The 20770-nt window shown below is 30.3% G+C and overlaps 4 protein-coding genes across 14 annotated transcripts in view; 2 read left to right on the top strand and 2 right to left on the bottom strand.

Annotated features, from left to right (window-relative positions):
* The window catches only part of LOC124429347 (RNA polymerase II degradation factor 1-like), a 46899-nt gene extending 35054 nt beyond the window's left edge, over positions 1 to 11845 (top strand). For 7 of the 9 annotated variants that reach the window (XM_046974509.1, XM_046974511.1, XM_046974510.1 and 4 more), the window contains 5 exons: positions 765 to 895; positions 9223 to 9858; positions 9970 to 10245; positions 10365 to 10638; positions 10858 to 11845. In XM_046974509.1, coding sequence (XP_046830465.1) covers positions 765 to 895; positions 9223 to 9858; positions 9970 to 10245; positions 10365 to 10638; positions 10858 to 11210 — 1670 coding nt within the window. In that variant the 3' untranslated portion in view covers positions 11211 to 11845. Of the gene's footprint in view, positions 1 to 764; positions 896 to 8062; positions 8484 to 9222; positions 9859 to 9969; positions 10246 to 10364; positions 10639 to 10857 lie in introns of those variants that run through there. The other 2 variants (XM_046974508.1, XM_046974514.1) reach the window with 2 other exon arrangements.
* Positions 11846 to 11961: 116 nt separating this feature from the next.
* On the bottom strand, positions 11962 to 13633 carry LOC124429349 (THO complex subunit 6). The gene is made up of 5 exons (XM_046974517.1): positions 13378 to 13633; positions 13000 to 13227; positions 12752 to 12919; positions 12508 to 12670; positions 11962 to 12305 (listed from the first exon to the last, which is right to left on the bottom strand). The coding sequence occupies exons 1-5, from the start codon at positions 13482 to 13484 to the stop codon at positions 11985 to 11987; spliced, it is 987 nt and encodes a 328-aa protein (XP_046830473.1). The 5' UTR covers positions 13485 to 13633; the 3' UTR covers positions 11962 to 11984.
* Positions 13634 to 14133: 500 nt separating this feature from the next.
* LOC124429352 (transmembrane protein 138) lies at positions 14134 to 16201 on the top strand. 3 transcript variants are annotated; one of them, XM_046974525.1, is made up of 4 exons: positions 14134 to 14551; positions 14700 to 14772; positions 14843 to 15017; positions 15153 to 16201. In XM_046974525.1, the coding sequence occupies exons 1-4, from the start codon at positions 14418 to 14420 to the stop codon at positions 15188 to 15190; spliced, it is 420 nt and encodes a 139-aa protein (XP_046830481.1). In that variant the 5' UTR covers positions 14134 to 14417; the 3' UTR covers positions 15191 to 16201. The 3 variants fall into 3 exon arrangements, with proteins under 3 accessions (XP_046830481.1, XP_046830480.1, XP_046830479.1); XM_046974524.1 differs by having other exon boundaries at positions 15130 to 16201; XM_046974523.1 differs by having other exon boundaries at positions 15124 to 16201.
* Positions 16202 to 17441: 1240 nt separating this feature from the next.
* On the bottom strand, positions 17442 to 20405 carry LOC124429345 (E3 SUMO-protein ligase ZBED1-like). The gene is made up of 4 exons (XM_046974503.1): positions 18697 to 20405; positions 18153 to 18568; positions 17904 to 18052; positions 17442 to 17822 (listed from the first exon to the last, which is right to left on the bottom strand). Exons 1-4 carry the CDS (start codon positions 19978 to 19980, stop codon positions 17500 to 17502), a joined length of 2172 nt encoding a protein of 723 aa, XP_046830459.1. The 5' UTR covers positions 19981 to 20405; the 3' UTR covers positions 17442 to 17499.
* Positions 20406 to 20770: the final 365 nt, after the last annotated feature.

The following is a 20770-nucleotide window of genomic DNA, read 5'->3' as shown; positions in this document are numbered from 1 at the left end:
TCTTTTTTTTTTTCTTTCGCAAACGAGTTACTCTGTGCTACCAGATCGAAATTAATAACCGTCCAATGAAGATCGGGATGAGATTCTATCCGGATCGTGATATGTATTGCACAGGAAATCCTGTCTCCGTAAGAGGAGATCAGTACGTTGTAGAATTATACGGTTTATGTTGAAGAAAGACAAACTTATATGAGAGATAGATAAAGAGAGAGAGAGAGAGAGAGAGAGAGAGAGAGAAAGAGAGAGAGAGAGAGAGTGAGTGAAAGAGACAAGAAACGTAAAGATAAAAAGCAGTAGCGACGAGTTTTGTTAGCCACGCTTCGATCAATGTGTAAGACGTTAAACAGCTGCCAGGATCTATGAACGATACTGATGATTCTAATTAAACTTGACTCGATTGAGTCCGCTCGTATTAATTAACGTCATCACGTTCTGCCACGTGTACATGTTTCGAACGTATAGATTTAGACTGAAACACTCGTAATGTAATTATAATACACAGATAATCGATACATTTTTATGAGTTTTCATACTCATCGATACTCGATAAATGACTCGGACTATTATCGTGTCAAAATGATCCTGTCGAGTAATACGATTATCGTCATTTTTATTAATTTTATTTCTTTCTTTTTTTTTTCTTTATTTATTTTATTTATTCAATCGTTTCTTTTTTTTTTTTTTTCTTAATATATAATAATATAAACGAAAACGTCAATGGTAAATCGATATTGACTTCACATTATTTCGATATTATTTTATAGGAGACTTGAAGAGGCGACACTCCTGGAACAGCGAAGCGGATTATCAATCTGTGGAAACAGGAGCCGAAACAGTTTCCGGTGAGGAAGGTGACATTTCGTCTTCTGAAAACGACGATAGGATATCCTACAAGGTATATTATTTATTTCATTCAAAAAATTATAAATAATCCTTTGCAGAATGATAAATTGTCATAAGTCGATAATACTCAACGAATGTCCGGTAAGGAAGGAGTGTATTTGTGGGACGCGATAAAAAGATGTGATTAAGGACGATGGGGGGAAAAAGAAAGGGTATTTAGATGGTGGTTGGGATTGGAGGGAAGGAGTTGAAGTTATGGGTAAAGAGCAAAGGGCCAAACCTAACCAAAAATTACATTTGACGTATGTTATGAGTCGATCGTTTCGAAACGAAGAAGGATGTATAACGGCCGCGACTTGCAACGGTGCATTTCCTTTTACTACTGCAGCCAGACTGAAACGTGGACCGTAAAACCTGAATACTGCAGCCGCGTTTTAACGATGACCGCCGAAGCCACCACCGTAGAAATCATCCTCGTCGTTCTTCCTTCCCAGAGTTGACCGTCGAATGATCGTCGAAAAACATTTTCACTTCCATAATATACATATGGGTACGCGTACGAATTCCATAAGAAAAAAAAAGACAAAAAGAGATAAATAAAAATAGGAAAAAAATTTAATCGAATTAAAAAATTGCGAACGTTTTATCGTATATTCAATAAAAGAGAACGGATGGATGGGGAGGAGGGGGTATTTATAGATAATGGGGTATCGACTAATAATTACTACTTTTCGAGAGATTTATATTGTTTCTTAAAAAAAAAAAAAAAAAAAAAAAAAAAAAGAAAAGAAAAATTAGCCTAAAACATTTCAAAAAGTAATAATTGATTTGTAAAATAATTAACCAACGTATATTTGTATGAGAAAATTTTTGCCGAGATAAAATAAAAATTGATACTCGTCGTAATTTTTCCTTTCGTCGCAATATTTCATACAAAGATTTTTGATCTCGCGAAATGAAATTTGAGTTAGTTACCAAAGAGTCTAATTTAAGGTTCACCCTTATTTCTCCTTACTTTGAAACCGGCATACATGGGATATGTATGGACGTAAGTCATGTTGTAGAAGTAAAACCACGGGCAAAGAAAATCGTCGAAAGAAACCACCAGGAATATTCCTTTGGGATATTTTTAGACGACGTAACGAGCGCGTACGTACGCCATTTATGCTCTGTTCGTTCGTTTCTTCGTTCGTTTTCCTCCATCATCCCCCACCCTTTTCCCTTCTTCCTCTTTACTCACCCAACAATCGCAGCCTATTCTTGGTTACGATTCGTTCGGGTGAGTTTTAAACTATTTGAAAATTGCACCTATCATACGATCGGTATAACATTACAATTTTTCCAAGAGTATAATAATAAAAATAAAAAAAAAAAAATAATAATAATAATAATAATAATAAGAATAATAATAATTCAATGAATCAGTTTGATTATCACATTATATTTTACTTTTTAATTATATCATTTTAGATAATAAATAAAGATTAGAGTTAGGGTCATAAAAGAATTGCAATGAAATTTAGAGTGATACAAATTTTTTGTATAAATATATATATATATATATATATATATATATATATATATATATATATAAATTATATATATATATATATATATATATAATTATAATATATATATATATATAAATATATATATATATATATATATATATATTATAATTAATTTTATAGATCTTTATGATCAATCTTCTGATTTAATAATAAATCGATAAATAATTATCTAAACTTGACTATATATTTATATTATAATGACGTGTTCGGATGTATAACGGGAAATATCGACGAAATAAAGATAGATAGATAGCAACTAGTGCATTGTAACGGTTTGAAACGTTCTCTACTGTTAATTTACGTTGAAGTAAATGTGTTAATCTGTAAAATAATAAATAAAATATAACGTACGTCAGTTGGTCTGACCTATGATAATTCGCAGATAATCTTAATTCTCTACGCTTAATAGTATTTATCTCTTATACGTATGTATGTTCCTTTCTATACTAACTCTTTTTCCAAGCTCTAAATCAAATTCGTGCGACCGGGCTTACGATCGTTAATTGCTGGATGTAACAGCGCCCGCGCGCACATTTTATGGCACCGGAAAATCAGTCTTGGCTTTACCGTTAAGTTTATGCGACTCGCCTATAAGAACGCATACGCCAAAGAGCATAAACGCGTAAACTGACTCGTTTTAAACATCTTCCTTTCTCTCTCTCTCTCTCTCCCTCCCTCTCTCTCTCTCTCTCTCTCTCCCTGTTTTTCTTTTTCTCTCTCTCTCTTGGACCAGCTTTCATTATTTTTTTTACGAGCTCGCAAAACGTTCATCATTTTGTTCCTTAGAAAAATTACAATTTCTTTATTTTTTACTTTTGTTATTTTTTTTTCTTTTTCTTTATCTTTCTTTCTTTCTTCCTTTTTTTTTTCTTTTTAGTTCAAATCGACAATCGTCTTCTTTCTTTTCATGGTTTAAAAAAAAAAAAAAAAAAAAATAATAAGAGTCGAGTATAAAACCTTCTTCGAGAGGGAGGGTGAGAGAGAGAGAGAGAGAGAAAGAGAGCGAAAGAAAAGGAAAGGGTGTAATTCTTCAGCTTGGAAATCTCTTGAAAGGGTCAGAAGAGTTAAACGCTCTGGGAAAAAGATTTACGGATCACGAACATATGGAGAAGAGCAGACAGAGAGATAGAGATAGAGAGAGAGAGAGAGAGAGAGAGAGAGAGAGAGAGAAATGAGGGGGAGGAATTAAATTACAGTAAATTTCAAGCTTTAATCCGATCTTCCCTTTAACTCGATTGACGTTGCAATTTGAGATTTATTTCGATCGTAACGACGACAACAAAAATTGTAACACTTTCTCTCTCTCTCTCTCTCTCTCTCTCTCTCTCTCTCTCTCTCTCTCTCTCTCTCTCTCTCTCTCTCTCTCTCTCTCTCTCTCTCTCTCTCTCTGTGTGTGTGTCTCTCTCTCTCTCTTAGAAGAAGAAGAAAAATTTCTATGAAAAAGTTCGATTGTAAAGAAAAAGCGTGCAGTAGTTTAAAAAAAAAAAAAAAGAAAAAAAAAAAAGAAAAAGAAGAAGAAAAAAAAGGAAAAAAGAAAGAATTTTTTTTTTTATAAATCGTTTGCTTTTCGCTCACCTTGGAATTATTTCGGATTCGTTTTAAGAGGGAATAAGAGAAAGAAAAAGATAAAAAAGGAAAAAAGAAAACAAAAAACAAAAAGAAAGAAAAAGAAAAAAGAACATGGCCGAGAGATGATGAGGGACGAAGAATAACGAGGACATTAAAATCGATATCGTTTGGATCGAAGAGCCTCGAGCACTTTCTTGAGCATATTTCAATAACGGACCGAACGAGATCCTTTTTCGCATGATTCATACTATGCTCCATTATGATGCATTAGCACAGAGTTATTACGAATGCTCGTGACAGTCATTGATGGCCCTTGACGGGACCGGTAGGACCAAATATAAAAGAGAATTGAGAACGTTCAACTCATCAACGAATTCGTGTCTGCAAGATGGCGAAAGTTCTTCACGGTCATTACAACTGCAATTTGTCAGAACGCTTTTAAAAAGTATATCAGTGACGATAACGATTTGGCAGCCTCAAGAATAAGAGAGAGAGAGAGAGAGAGAGAAGAATACTGATCGATACGAATATCACTTGTGAAATAGCAGGAAATTGCAATTGACGGCAATGCTCGTACGAAACATTTCTTTCAATATTTTGACTCGACCAAATATCACAATATATCTTATCGTCGTATCTCTCGATCTTATCTTATTTAATCAGACCAAAAAAAAAAAAAATAAAAAGAAGGGGAAAAGAAAAAAAACACATAAGAATGAGAAAAACGTCGAAAGATAATGATCGACTAGAAAATTACAAGTTGAACTTAAAGAAAAAAAAAAAAAAAAAAAAAAAAAAGAAAGAAAGAAAAAGAAGGACGGACACAAAAAAAAAGAAATAAACAACATGGAGAGGAAGGAAAAAATGCTTCGCCTGCGCGATACTTCCTTCGATATTTTTTTTTTTTTTGCAAAGAGAAAAGAAAAACAAAAAATTTCAAAATACAATGAAAACATTGTGATAAGCGATGATGATCGTAAAAACGAAGTATATTTACATAAGTATAATTGGAAAAAATAAATATTATTCTCAAGTTATTGACCCAAGAACATTTCTCTCAGGGATAAACACGAGATAGCCTAATTTTACGATTTGTATGATAGAATGAGGGAAAAAGAGAAAAAAAGGGAAAAAATATCTTGAGGAGTAGAAGCAAAATCAATTCGATTATTTTAAAATCGCTTATGCAGAAGAAACAAAAAAGAAAGGATTACAAAAGCAATGAAATCTGTATTATTGTCGATATATAAAAAATCGAACGAAAAATATTGTAGAAATATTATAATACAGATGACACTTTTCCGGATGACAAAGTCCATGAGCATTTAATGTTCGTACAAGTTCCAAGATCGTTCAAATGAGAAAAAGCGAATGGTGGACCCCATTCTTCCTACCCTTTTTCACCTTCTGGCCGTACTCTTTCGAGTTTCACGTTCCACGGAAATTGATACGCGCGTACGAACGCGCGTTGAGATAAGATCGGTCAGACCTTGAAGCGAGAAGCTAAACTAATGCCTCGTGCACAGTGGCGCACGAGATAGATATCTTGAGAATTTCATTAGCATGATCCGAGTTTGCCAGGCTCCTCTTCTTCTTGTGAACCTTTTCTATATACATGTGTACGTACGTACGTATACGTATGTGCGTCTGTATGTGCGTATGTGTGTCTGTGTGTGTTTCTTTCTCTTTTTCTTGCACCTATCTCTTTCTCTGTCTTTTTAACTTGTCACCTGAGGCTCTCCATCGCCTCCTGTTGTTATATCCTTCCTATTTATTTTCCTTTTATTTCTTTTTTTCTTCTTTTTTTTTTTTTTCTTTTCTTACTAATCCCAATCGCAAAAAGGTTATTTAAATGATAAGCATTTAATTCGCATAAGAAATTATTTATTATTATATCGAACTGTCTTTAAAGCGTACATGCTAACGTGATTTATTCTAATGAATAATAAAATTCGATCATTTCGATCGGTATTCTCCAATGATCTATTCCAACTAATATGTATATATAGAAATATATATATTAATATTTGAATAATCGTTACGAAAAAAAAAAAAAAGTAAATAAATAAAGAAAACAAAAATAAGATAATAAAAAAAAGAAAAAGAACGTTCAATCTCTTTTTTTTTTTTCGATCGGCTATCGCGAATTTGATAAAAACGAAATCTTACGAATTATCATGGGAAAAATTTCCAACTTGGCGATTCCAACCTTATTACGTAAGGGTAATATCATAAACTATTTCACGTGTAGAGGAGCTCAAAGCGAGATCCTATGAATTATTACGCCATTAGCGTATGTAATCGTATCCCGAGGAAAATTATACAGCAATTTGTCTCAGGTTGATCGAATCTGTCGAGGAATTTTCTTCTTCTTCTTCTTCTTCTTCTTCTTCTTCTTCACTTTTTTTTCCTTCTCTCTCTCTCTCTCTCTCTCTCTCTCTCTCTCTCTTTCTTTCTTTTCTCACAAGGAAAACGCCTGAAGGAGATAGAAACTCGAAGTACTTCGAAGCTATAAATATATAAAAGCCGACAAGGAAAAATTCTGAATCCGAATTAAAACGTTCTTCCTCCTATGTCAATCAAAAAAAAAAAAAAAGAAGAAGAAGAAAAAAAAGAAAAGAAAAAAATATCAATATTCCATAATTGCAACTTGATTCCGATCAATTTCTGATTTATCGCACATTCGACACATCATAAAACGTGATCATCGGTTATCGAATCTACGCTGAATTTAAATTCAAATTATTTATTAAATAAATATCATTATCTGACTGATTTCATTGAAATCTTTAAGATTATCTTACACATATATATATATATATGTGTGTGTGTGTGTGTGTGTGTGTATGCATATGCGTGCATATATTTTTTTTCTTGGAAAGACTTTCTATTTGATGAAATTTAATGAAAAAACGTCGTATTCAATAAATTGTATTTTATAAAAAGTCACCTTGAGAACATACATATTTATCGTATACTTTGATCGTCCTCGTGATCAGACATATTCGAGGACACTTGAGAAAGTGTTCAAAGAATGATTTCATTGTTCAAAGTCGTCAGAGAATTATTCTATATATACATATACATACATATATACATAGATATACAATATATATATGTATATATATTGTATATAATTTTTGTTAAGAATTTTTAATTTTAAAATTAATGGAAATATGTCATTGAATTCAAATTTATAAAAATTTATCTCTTTAGAACGTGACATATTCGAGAATACTTGAGATAATATTCAAAAGATAAGAAAATTGTTTGAGAAATAGTTCTTCTCTCGTCATATAATTTCAAATATATATATATATATGTGCATGTGTGTATGTGTGTGTGTATGTTTATTTAAACAAGTTACGCAATAGTACGATAACGACGATAATAAATTTTTATTAAAATTTTCTTAACGTTGATTCAACTTAAAGGAAATAGAAATAATTCGATTTCTTGTTTATAGTCCGTAACTAATATTCCTCTATCCATTAAATATTCTCATCACTAAGATTAGATATTAAATGATCAATGAAATTTCACGGAAAGGAAATTTCCGGTATTTCTAAAACGATTTATTGCTAAAAAAAATACATTCTATTGGTCACCGAACGAATCCCGTGATCACGGAAGTGCAATTTACTTACTTTACGGGAACGATTTCTATCGGATAGTATGCCATAGAACGTTCCATGGAGAACGAGACCATCCAAGAATTCCCCATTGGAGTTTAACACGCACCCATGGACAAGAAGAAAATCGTTTCCTATAATTTTTGTTCTTCTATAGATTTAAAACTACCGATAACATTAACATATATAACGATTCCATTCGTATCGAGAATGAAGAAACATATCTCCGTTAAGATAAATTTCAATTTAGTTTCAACGATTTTATATTAAAAAAAAAAAAAAAAAAAAGAAAAAAAAAGAGAAAGAAATTACTATTATCACTATTATTATTTCCTTGTTATTATTTTTATCGTACATTACATTCTTTTATTATCCGATTAATTAATTTCATCGATTGTGAGATGAAATTTATCTTCAATGAAGTACAACAAATATCAATAATGATCAGACGAGAAATAATTATATGCATATATATATATATTAATTTGAGAATTTATTGAGAAATATTTGATACTTATCTAAAGGAATTATTTTTGGGTTTTTCTTTTTTTTCTAATAGATGAGTCATTTAATTGCAATTTTTATTATTTCACCTTAGACGTGTACGAATGGATACAGTTATTGTATTGTATGCATAAAAATTATTTTGATTTATAATGATTGAAGTCAACATAAAGCATAGTTTCGTCATGGCATATGTTCGTTTGATAATTCAATTAATGTCAAATGAAGATATCGTCTTTAACAAATGATTCTCGAAAGTCTCATTATGTCGAACAAAATAAAGAAAAGCTTGAAATATCCATGATTGTCGTGGCACTTAGTTGATGACTTTTCAACGACAAAGGAAAGCAAGCAAGTCGTTAAGGTATATATCGTCAAATTTTAAAAGTGTATAAAAATAGAAAGAAAAAAAAAAATATATATATATATATATATTTATAAAAATTAGTATAACCAATCATTAAGTAAAAAGAAAAAAAAATACACATACATACGTACATACATACACACACACACATATGTATATATATTTTTCTTTCAAGAAAGAAACGTGTCCAACTTCGGTGAGAGTATTTCATACATGACATAATGAGTCCAACCGTGCCTGGAAGACTCAAGTATAATCTTACGATTTCGTGTACCACGAAAAAATCCGAGATGATTGCCATTCTCTCTCGCTCTCTCTCTTTCCGTCTCTTTCTCTCTCGTGTACGAAGACATTTCCTATATTTCTTGCACGGATCTCTTGAATTTAATAATTCTTGGAAAAACATTCTCGTGTATCTCTCGTTCGTGGAAACTATCTTCGTCCTCATGGGAAGAAGAAAAATAATCTCATTTTTTTTTTTTTTCGAAATTGCAACGACTTCTCCTTATTGGAATCTCAATAAGATTGTATATACGCAATTTACAACGAAATATAATGAAACGTCAATAAAATTAAACGATCTTGTCGTCGGATAATAATAATAATAATAAATGAAATTGTAATGTAATTATCTTGGCTATCGATTAAAAGAAAAGAAAAAAAAAAAAAAAAAAGTAAAACAAGAAAAAAAAAAATAAGTGCAAATTTCTTCATCGGCTCTCTGCATTTATCGCAGGAAAATGGCTGTTCGATGCAGACGGTGGACTTGGTGGCGAATTGTCCACTTCCGGTGGTGACAGGATCCTCAAGGTCGCCATCGCCATCAAGGTCGTCGACACCCACGACGCCCTTGACACCCGTTGCATCGACGAGGAGCATGGGGCAACGGCCAAGTACACTTTTGCGTCCGAAGATCTCTTTGACTTGGGTCCTCCGTGGTCAACAACAACAACAACAACAACAACCACAACAACAACAACCGCAACAACAACAATCGCAACAACAACAATCACAGCAACAACAACCGCAACAACAACAACAATCACAGCAACAACAACAATCTGGAAATACTGGAAATACTGGAAATGGAAATCATTCAGTTTCCAACACTACGGGTTTGTATTTGATACTTTTGGTCTTTCTTTTCATTGATTTTTTTTTTCCTTTTGTTTTTCCGATCAAACAATTTGCAATTTCCGCAGGAACAAACGTTCATCGTGATACACTTTCCCATGAAAGCAGAGAGGTGTCCTCTAGAAGAAGCATCAAAAGTGATAAAGAAAAGGATGCTGCCAAGGAGAATATCGTGGGACAAGAGAAACGTGAAAAGAAGATCCTTCAACGAATTGAAAAGATCGACAAAATGGAGAAGGTAACGATATGGATCATTCTTTTTCTTTTTTTTTTTTTTTTTTTTTTTTTTTACAATGATAATAATAATAATTGTTTTGCTAAAAAAAAGTACATTCGTTTACTATCCTAGTCGATCAGCAAGGAGACGATAATTGACGATAAAACGATCGAGAGTCTGTTAGAGAAATATCCGGAAAAGGAATTGTTCGCAAGCGCGAAAGAAACGAGAGAAAAAGAAAAAGTAAAGAAAGCCGTTTCCGAACCCTCACTCGTATCTCGTGAATCAACGTCGACCCCAAATAGTCGTGACAAACACAGACACAGACGTACAAAACGTCCACATAAAACGAGACCACCCAGTAGATTTGGTTATGAGATTGCCGACCTTGATGCATTTTTAACAAAGGTAATATAATTATCATATCAAATTCTATTTCTTTTCGATTTAAAATGATTTTGATTTATAAAAAAGTAAATAGATAAAACAAAAAGGAAGTATAATCGTTTATAAATTAATTTTTATAGGCATCCATCGAGAGACCAGCTAACATCCCAGTTGTTTTATCCTTTCCATCGGTCTTATATCAAACGCAAGGTGGTACACAGGACGAGATGGCTCTACCGCTTGGGACAGTAGTAAATGCAGTTTTTAAAAATCAAACCTGGCTCTATGTGCAAACACCACATGGCCAAGAAGGATATGTCGGATATGCAGCCTGTTTACCACTAGGAATATTACCGCAACCTACGCGTGGTCCATGTTGGGAAGACTCCACTGATGTTTTTCCACGTCCATTGGGTATGTTAAGAAAAAAAAAAAAAAAAAAAAAAGAAAAAAAAGAAAAAATCATCTGCAATATAGGACGGAATATTTTCAATAAGAATATTTTCATAATAGAATACATCGAACTAAACTACTAATTTTAAATATATATATATATATACATATACATATATATATATATATATAAACATATTTCTATATTCTATATGTATTTCTGTTTCGATGATCTTTCAGGTAACATGACTGATACAGAAAAATTAAGAGACACAAGATCTGAATGCGGTGCACGAAGTAGAAACGCAAGAGTAAGGAGAGGCTCGCGAGATGCAGTTTCCGCTTGCGGAGAACGCAGTGTCGATAGATTGTATCTAAGAGCAGCTGCAAATGCTAAAACGAAAGGTGCCAGGCATACATTGCTCGTCATACGTAACGATTACGAAGGTCGTGGTGCAAACTCTTTGAGTGTTTCTAAAGGTGACGTCGTTGCACTTTTAAGCGATCACGTCAATGATTGGTTTTGGGTTCGATCAAGAGATGGTAGGGAAGGTTTTATACCGGCTGTGGTTGCTGGTCATGGTTTCTTATAAAAAAAAAAAAAAAAGAAAGAAAGAAAAAAGGGAAAAAAGAAGAAGAAGAAGAAGAAGATTCAGTCATGCGTAGTATCCATTGATTTGATTTAAAAACAATGGTACGATATTGTACATTTGTTGTATAAAATTTTATATATGGTGTGCAAAATGTTATTGTAATAATATATATTTATTACTTGGACCGAAAAAAAAAAAAAAAGATTATATCTTTCGTAAAGAAAAATATCTTATAAGATGTGATACGAGGTGATACGTTAAACTCCATCCATAAAGAATTATTAAAAAAAATTATTAATGATATCACATTCGTACGTTTACGTGTAAGAATATTAACTTACATCAGGGGCATACTCCAAAGTTAGTTCCAATGGTGATCCTTAAGGTGGCATAATTGAAACTTCGATAATTGATTATTTACATCGAAATCTGAAGATCCTCTCGTTCGATATTATCATAAACCGTCGATTTTATTTGTCCACCTGACAAGCTTTATAGTTCGAATAAATATTTTTTAATATAATTGAATGAAGCGCAGGAAGATCGTTATCTGATAACATTTAAGTTTCAGTCTTCATAAATAATTACTACCTGCTTGAAATCATATCTCTATGAATTGTTTATAATAATTAAAATAAAAAAAAAAAAAAAAACAATTCCTTTTTTATTTTATTAAAAAGAAAAGAAAAAAAAAAAAAACAGAAAAAAAAAGTTCACGGATTATTCTTTGTGATACGAGTTAAACAAATTATTCTGTAAATATAAAATCGTATATTATGCAAATTTTAAAGTCATTTCCCTATAATTAAAGTTTGTACATAGATCAAGATTGTTAGATGATCCCGCTATGCTAAGCACCTTCTGTGGTATTTCTTGATAAACAGTAGAATAAACTGTATTACTAGACGTTGGCACTTTAGCTAATGTTTCTCCTTGATAAGTTAAATGATATACATGAGGTGCAGCACCAGCTGCTATGATACGTTCTTCATATATATGTGCAACATGAATTCCTTGATCGGTAAGATCAAATACTGTGGCAGGTTCCATTGTGCGCATATGCCATAAAGATAAACTAGGTCCGCCGCCACACAGCTAAAAATATTTATTTTTTCTTTTTTTTTCTTTTTTATTCGTTTCTTTTTCTTCTTTTTTTTTTGTTTTTTTTTTCTTCTTTTTTTTTTTTTTTTTTTTTTTTTTTTTTTTTTTTTTTTTTTGTTTAAATAATAACTATTTATTCGCTTATATGAGATGCCTTCATGAAGGCATATATATAAAATAAAGACTGATCACGTACCAACCAATCTTCCGTGAAATCAACAGCACCTATCCATTTACCAAACTTTGGACGTGCCACTTTATCTACCATATGTGGATTCAAGATATTTGTATTTTCTTTTTTACGTAAGTCCCATAACCTAACTGATCCATCTTCGCTACTCGATGCAAGTTGATTACCTCTATAATAATACAAATTCATTGGAAATATATCTAAACTATTATTCAGATTCATTAATTCATATAAAAAGAAATAGACTTACGCTAAAGATAAACAATGTATAAAGTCTGTGTGACTTTGTAAATTTCTAAGTATTTTTCCTTCTTCCAAATTTATAACATAAATATTATTGTCTCCGCAACCGGCATATAAAATATTATTTAATTTGGAATATACCATAAAATTTACATCAGGCTTTTCGTAACTATCTCTAGAAATATTATATACAAGTTAAAAATCTTTTTAATTTTCATTATTTCAGGTTCATTGAATATTTTGATATTATTATACTTATTAGCTGGAATTTGAATAACCCATGATGGTTTGCTCTTAGTAGCTTTACTAGATGCAACTACTTTCCAATCCCATCCTGATATTTCACCGACTGTACCAATAATTAAAAAATTATTCGTTGCGATCATGCTTTCAACATGTTGATCAGGATAGATGGTCGAACGATAATTAGGACCTTGCAACTCATTTTCTTCGACTTTATGAGGTGTCAAAACTTTCGTTAAACTATATAAATATATATTATATAATGAAAATTATACATTCTTACCTATTATATCTCAGCTTACTTAAAAATAACAAACGATCATTGAATTTCGTTTATTCATATACAGTTAACCTATATTAGAAAATTTTTCATATTATAATTAAACTCACTCAAATATGGATATATCACCGTAAATATTTCCTGCTGCGAGGTAATTCCCATCGGTTGAAAAAGTTTGCGATAATATAGTATTATAAAATAATTTGTGATCAAACATTTTTACGAGAGCTTCGTTTATCAACAAACACTAACTATCCGCCATCTATGTATGTGACGTCACAGAAGTATCGATGATTCGATATTACGACTGTTCATTATCGTTTATTTTACATTATCGATAATAACAGACATCATTTTTGATTGATTTTGATTACAATATCATTTTAATGACCAAAGTTTAATCTTTTTCGTATTTTTGAAAAAGCTTTATTTTCTTCGAAAACAATCGTATATAAAGAATAGTATTATTTCGAGAATAATCTATGCACGAATAAAAACCTTTTTCAAAAACTCGAGAAAAGTATGATCTAGATTAAATCTTTGTCTCTAAAATGAAATTTCTTTCATTAAAATTGATTAAGAATTATTCCTTTCCTCGTTGATGGCGTAAATGATGTTTACGACATTTTTCGTGGAGAAAAAGTTTAGTACTGTGGCGCCCCTCGAATATTTGCGGCAAATGAGAAGAAGCTCATATTTTCACTACGCGTCAAATACTAAACTATTTACTCTAACCTACACGAAACTAATAGTTATGTGTACGTGAGAGAAGCTTATATATCGATACAATAGACGCATGGTGGGGATAGCATTCTCCATTTGCATTCGTAGTTCATATTTGTCTATACCTTGTGTCGCTAAAGTCGCACACATACTTCGAACAAAATGTAATGAATAGCCTTAACGATATAGGTTACATATAGATAGTATAATGTTTTCACATCCCTTCCATATGTATGTTGCCATAGTAATATTCGAAGTATAAACAATAAACGCGCTGTATTTAATTATATTCATTACTGATAGTCGATACGTGTTATCAAACGTATCATAATTTAGATTTCTCTAATATTTATCTAAATATTAGATTATATTAATCTGTAAATTAATTATTCATTCAATTTTAATAGTTAATCGTCAATAAGAATAAATGAGTATTTTAACTGCAAGGAAATATACGACGATAATAATCGGACAATATTTAATTTTATTTTTCGATATTTGCGTTAATTCTTTTGGAAGTTTCGCTAGGCAACATCCAATTAATTTATTAGTTCTTTATGTGTACGTGATTATTAAAATTTTTATTATAAAAATAATTTAGAAATTGACAGAATATCTTTCAAAAAAAAAAAAAAAAAAAAAAGAAAAAAGAAAAAATAATAATTTTTCTTTTTCCTTTTTTTCTCTTTAATTTTTTTTTTTTTCGCAGCATTCAAGATTTTTGTCTTATCGTAGCACTTACTGTACTTTTGGTTAACTTTTTCTCGACATATATTTTTCAGGTAATTAGAAATCTTTTATTACAATCATTTACAGAAATTTGTACTTTCCGATTAATTGATTCTATTATAGGCAGGATTAATACAATTGTTGTATATTCGATTTCGTATGACATTAATTGTCTGTATTTTATACTTGGTATTAAGTATCATTTTACATATATGGCATATTACATTACATTGGTCTAATCCGTTAACACATAACTGGACAAAAGGATTTCATGCCATATTTGCTGTGCATAGAATAGGTGTGTAATTTTAAATAATTTCATAATTAATTAATGTATATATTATTAATAGAAATAATTTCTTCTAATTTTTTTGATTTTTTTTTTTTTTATCGCTGTAATAAAGTTTCAGTTTTCTATTATTATTTCTATAAGAGAGCAGCTTTAAAAATCGCAGACCCAAAATTGTATGAAGGATCCAGTTGGGTAGAAAAACAGTTGAGTCTTTTATGAATATTTATTTTCTTATAAGGGAAAATTTTAAAATTTTAAGGAACTTTATATTTATATAAAATACATATGAATGGCCTAAATCAACGCAAACATGTAATTAATAAATATTCAATATTAAATGTGTATTATATTAAATATAATATTATCAATATTGAATGATATAAATATCAGAAGAATGTATCATTTGCTTTTATTGCATAAATGTATATGTGTATAAGATGAACAATGATCATGATCTTTCATTTTATTTTTCATCGTTTGAAACAATGATAAAGATGATTTGTAATAATTATAATATTAGATAATGATTCTGACTATAATTCACTTTTATTTTATTACTTAAAACAAAGCTCTAAATTGTACTAAAATATTTTACAATTTTGGTGAGGTAGTCTTTTAGTAACAGGTAATAGTAGTTGATCATGCTTTTTTAGTGTTAATAATCATAAGGTACAAAGGCTTGAATATCTTTTAATGAATGCATTGAATATGCGTTTGACAATTACAATCTAAAATTACTATGAGAAAGATATATTGTGCATTTTCAATTAATAATAATATAAGTAAAAAAAAACTGTATAGATTAGCATATATAGATTCTCCTTATAGATCATAATCATTTTGGTAATTTCTTAAAATTTATTTATAATTCTAAAACTAACTTAACTTTTTTAATCAAATATTAATCAATTATAATACGATTTAATTATGATATTAAAATAAATCAATAGTTATACTATTTTGTATTCATTTAGTAATATGTAATTTGATTTATGATCATTAATTACGCTCGATAGAAAATATCGATCTTTTATATCTGTACGTATTTTTTTGTTTTTGCTTACATTCGTTACTTAATGTAACTTAGGACATAAAATTTCTGATTTTACTTGATATTTATGTACAACATAAAAAACAATCATCAAATGTTTCCTTATTTTTTTTGTTGTTTTTTTTTTTTTTTTTTTTTTTTTAAATCACAATATAACCTTTTTAATTAATACAATTTTCAAACAAAATAGTTACTTAATCAATTTGTAATATTAATACATTTTAACCTATTCCTATTTAAATGTGCTGTGATATAAACGCTTACTTATCAAAATAAATTATTAAAACATAATATGAACCATAATGTTATAACATTATTTAATAATGAAATTAAATTGTGTATGAGAGATTTTTATGTAATAATATTGAGGTTTTGTATTTTTTCATATGTAATTATTTGTTGCTACAAGCAGTTATACTAAAATATTACATTAACTTCCTACTTATTCAGAACAGAATCTGGAATTATTTTAAATGATAGTCAAACAATATATTAGAAATTGAAGAGAAAAACGTTAATAAAAAAAATGTATAACCTTGATGCATAAAGAGGTAATTTTTAGATTTTATATGCTTTGACAAGCAAATCATAATGTTCCGTATATAAACTATTTATTGAATATTTTGTATAATAAATCGTGGCTTTGAGTTCATGTCTTATATCACAAAGTATGGATAATATATAAAAAAATCGTATCTTTTTTTTTGTTTTTTCAAACATTGTATGTACATGTTAACAACTCAATGCAGTCGAGTTTTAATTCTATTTTGACCAGTTTGTACAAATTATAGTATTTCATACATGTTAGAAAAATCTTATATTTTACGAGACTTTTTTTAAATTACAGAAAATCTAGTCTTTTTAATATTATGATAACATTATTTTCGTATTTTGATGAAAATGTACCGTGACTGATGAAATAAGTAATATAGCAATATATATATATAATACATATTAATAAATTTACAATATTATAATACAATTAACCTCAAAATACTTTTTGGTTCTCCTCATGCAATATTGAAATATTAAAATACACATCAGACTTTGGTTAAATAATAATTATATATCATCATAAAAGCCACAAAAATCGTTTTTGTTACTTTTCTAAATTGTATACTTTAATATATTGATCTGATGTTCATACTGCACTGCATTTTTTTTGTCTTGTTTTAAAATGAAAACACATTTCTCACATATCACATAAGTGCAATATATATATATATATATATATATATATATATATATATATGTATATATATATATACATATATATATGTATGTATATATATATGTGTATATATATATATATTTATATAGTTGTAATATTATATGTTTAATCGTTATAGTATGTCCGATTCTATTTACAAGATAATCTCTCCGAATGGCATCATTTATTGATATTATCAAGATCATATAAGCAATATATAAGACTAATCACACTGTATGGTTGCCATGAAGGAAAAGTAATTTATCAACTAAATGAGGTGGTAAGGCAGCTCGTCTTGTATCATATAAAACTTGTACTTCAGCAGGAATACGAGCTGGTGGAGCACAACAAGCAGGGACACAATTATACCTACATGCTAATTTTGCAAGATTTGGACATTTTGCTGATACTTTGGCCCACCATTGCAAAGGGCAATAATCAAGGGGTGCTGTTGACTCTGAATGATATTGCACTAACTCAAGATCAGCTTTTTCTTCAGCTGGCATTCCATTTTTTGTTGCACACAAGCCACCAAGTAAGAGTTCCATACCTGTAAGCATATATATGTTTCCTGTAATTTTTTTTCTTTTTTTTTTATACCATAGTTATACATTCGGTAAGTAAATTATACCTGACAATCTGCTCTTCTTACTTATTGGTTCTTCTTCAACTTTAATTGAATCTCCACTTTCTGCTTGTATTAATTTTGTCAACATTTCTTTTATTGGAGTTGCAACTAAATTTTTATCTTCTTCTGTGGCATATGGCAACTGCTTAAACCTGTATTCATATTTATAATAATAGTTAATTATACTATAGATTATATGGCTACATTTTATACAATATATAAAAATTGACGTAAACGTATAATTTCATTTACCTTGGATCTAACGTAGTTGCAATTTGAAGAAGAAGAGTAACATTATAATCAGCATATCGTTCACACAGCATATCTGACAGAGATTCTTTAAAAGATCTTGCAGTTTCGCTATCAGAATCTTTTACTTTAAGATGAGATGATACAAGCTGCCAAAGTAATGGCCTTAAGAGCGATATCAATGGCATTTTTTCTTCGCTGAGTGTCATAATAGTGACCTTGAATGGTTCAAGAACATTAACAAGATCTTCAACTATTTTCCATTGATCAGGGGATAAATCAATAACTTCTGGTTCATTGCTTTCTATACTTTCCAATATAGATGAAATGATATTACGTCTTAGTGCAATTTGTTCCATCATATTGTAAGTAGATGTCCAAACGCCAGGATAATCCATCACCATAGTGTTTTCTTCCAGCTTAATAACATAAAAGATATTTATTATATATATGTACATATATATATATATATATATATATATATATATATATATATATATATATATATATATATATATATATTATATAATAGAGGAACATGCATTACCTCCATAATTTGTTCTTGCATAGCCAAAGCCGCAGAAGCAGTCGAATGATTTATAATAGCTCCAATAACCGTTCTACATTTTGATAATATACTAGCTACTTCAGGATTCTCAAAACAGGCTTGTGCACAGACTTGTAACGTGTGAAGGAGGCATGGAATCAATGTTAAACCCTTAGACGATAATGCTGCTAATAACTCTGTTCTGGATGTTGCCACAACTACAGCTGTTATTCTTTCAACTTTGAGATACCAATCAAGTAACAATGTATCAATGGTATTATTCCATTGATGTTTATCCCAATCTAAAGGTGCATGTATACTACTTAAAACTTTACATTCTAACGAAGTTTCACCGGCATTTTGATAATACACCGATACAGTAACAAAACTTTCATTAGAATTTGACTTCCATTCCTCAATTGTTAATCCAACGTCATTGGTCATGCATGCTAATGTAGCTGCCACAGATTCACGAAAAGTATCATAAATTTTTGGTATTATTTCTTCCTCTAATTTATTTTTACTAGGAATTTCACAAGGTGATCTTAATGTGGCCACAAGCCTTTGAAATCCATGACCTTCCACTACTTCTGGTAATTGTAAGTCTATTATAATGAATTCAGCAATAGCATCTGATACAGTTTTATCATCTATACTAGATTGATGTACCGTATTATCTTCTGGCATAAGAAATGCTACATTTTGACTATTATTACCTATATTTGTACCACCTTTGATCATCACTCTCAGTGGTTGACCAATTGCAATATCATCTTCCATATTAGACAAACTTATGTTAGGATCCGTTACAAATTGTATATCTCCGTCAATTTGAACAGTACCATCGGCATTAGTAGTATATATATGCTGGGCAGAAGTTAATTCTGCTTTTATTTTTCTCTTTTGTGCTCTACGATCTTTTGCCTCTTGAGAAAGTACCTGTCTACGGGGTGGCGTATTCGCTTCCAATTCCAATAGCTCTTGAGCATGTTTATTTTGCAAATGCATTCGCAAATTACTTGTGTTACGATTATATGCAATTTGTGTCTTACATAATATACAAACAATTTTCACCTTGGTAAGTATATCACCGTCATCTGTGGCAGGAAATCCAAAAAATTTCCAATATATACTTCTCATTGACATTGGTACAACTAATTTTTTATAAGTATACGTATGTTTCTCTTCCATCATTTTGGCAAGAACCATATGCATTTCACTCTTGGTTTCGTCCGTTGTAGCAGATTTGTTACTGTTAGAGACAGTTAACGATTTATTTTCCATAATTATATCGTGAAATGCATAACTACCGGCATGTATCGCCTTTGATAAACCATAGAATGCATTTGATATATTCTCAATATATATTATGTATTATTCACGAATTCTCATGTCCGTATCAAAATGGTGGACTTTAGTTGCATAATTTAAAATGTTACGGTTAAATGAAACAATTTCCCTTTTAAGAAAATTTATTCCTACGTTATAACGATATCCGCACGATAACAAATTTGCCGCGGATACTTCCGATATCACGGAACGCGAGGTTCGGTGAATTATTTTATAGATATCGAAGTTCAATTTCTCGCTTCGAAAAGAACGATGCACAATCGGTTATCGACCACGGCGTGTAACGATGCTATCGACTTTGCATCCGTTGTTCCGTAGAATATCGTTACAATACGAATCTCGGCAAATCGATCACCGAAGAAATTTAATCGACTAATCGTAGCTCCATCTATGACGCGCATATATCTTCAATACGATTGGATAATGCGTTTGTCCATAAAAAATGATAATCATTAAAGTTCAACGAATACGTCATTTAAATGAATTATTTGATCTTATTTGATTAAATTCTATCGTATCATAATAAATATTACAAATATAAATTCATTACGTTTATATTGGATTTATTACAAAATTAATTTTGTCCAATATAAAAGACGAATTTACGTCGTAACTTTGAAAACATTCTTGCCAATCGTGGAACGTGAAAAGTCGCGAAGGATCGATTCGATTGAAAAATTTTCAGTCGAAATACTTGAAACGAGAGAGTGTAACAGCGAGAGAG

The sequence above is a fragment of the Vespa crabro genome, chromosome 15, assembly GCF_910589235.1.
Source record: "Vespa crabro chromosome 15, iyVesCrab1.2, whole genome shotgun sequence".
NCBI lineage: Eukaryota > Metazoa > Arthropoda > Insecta > Hymenoptera > Vespidae > Vespa > Vespa crabro.
Note: the sequence above shows the minus strand (reverse complement) of the source record. Positions and strands in the feature narration are given on the sequence as shown.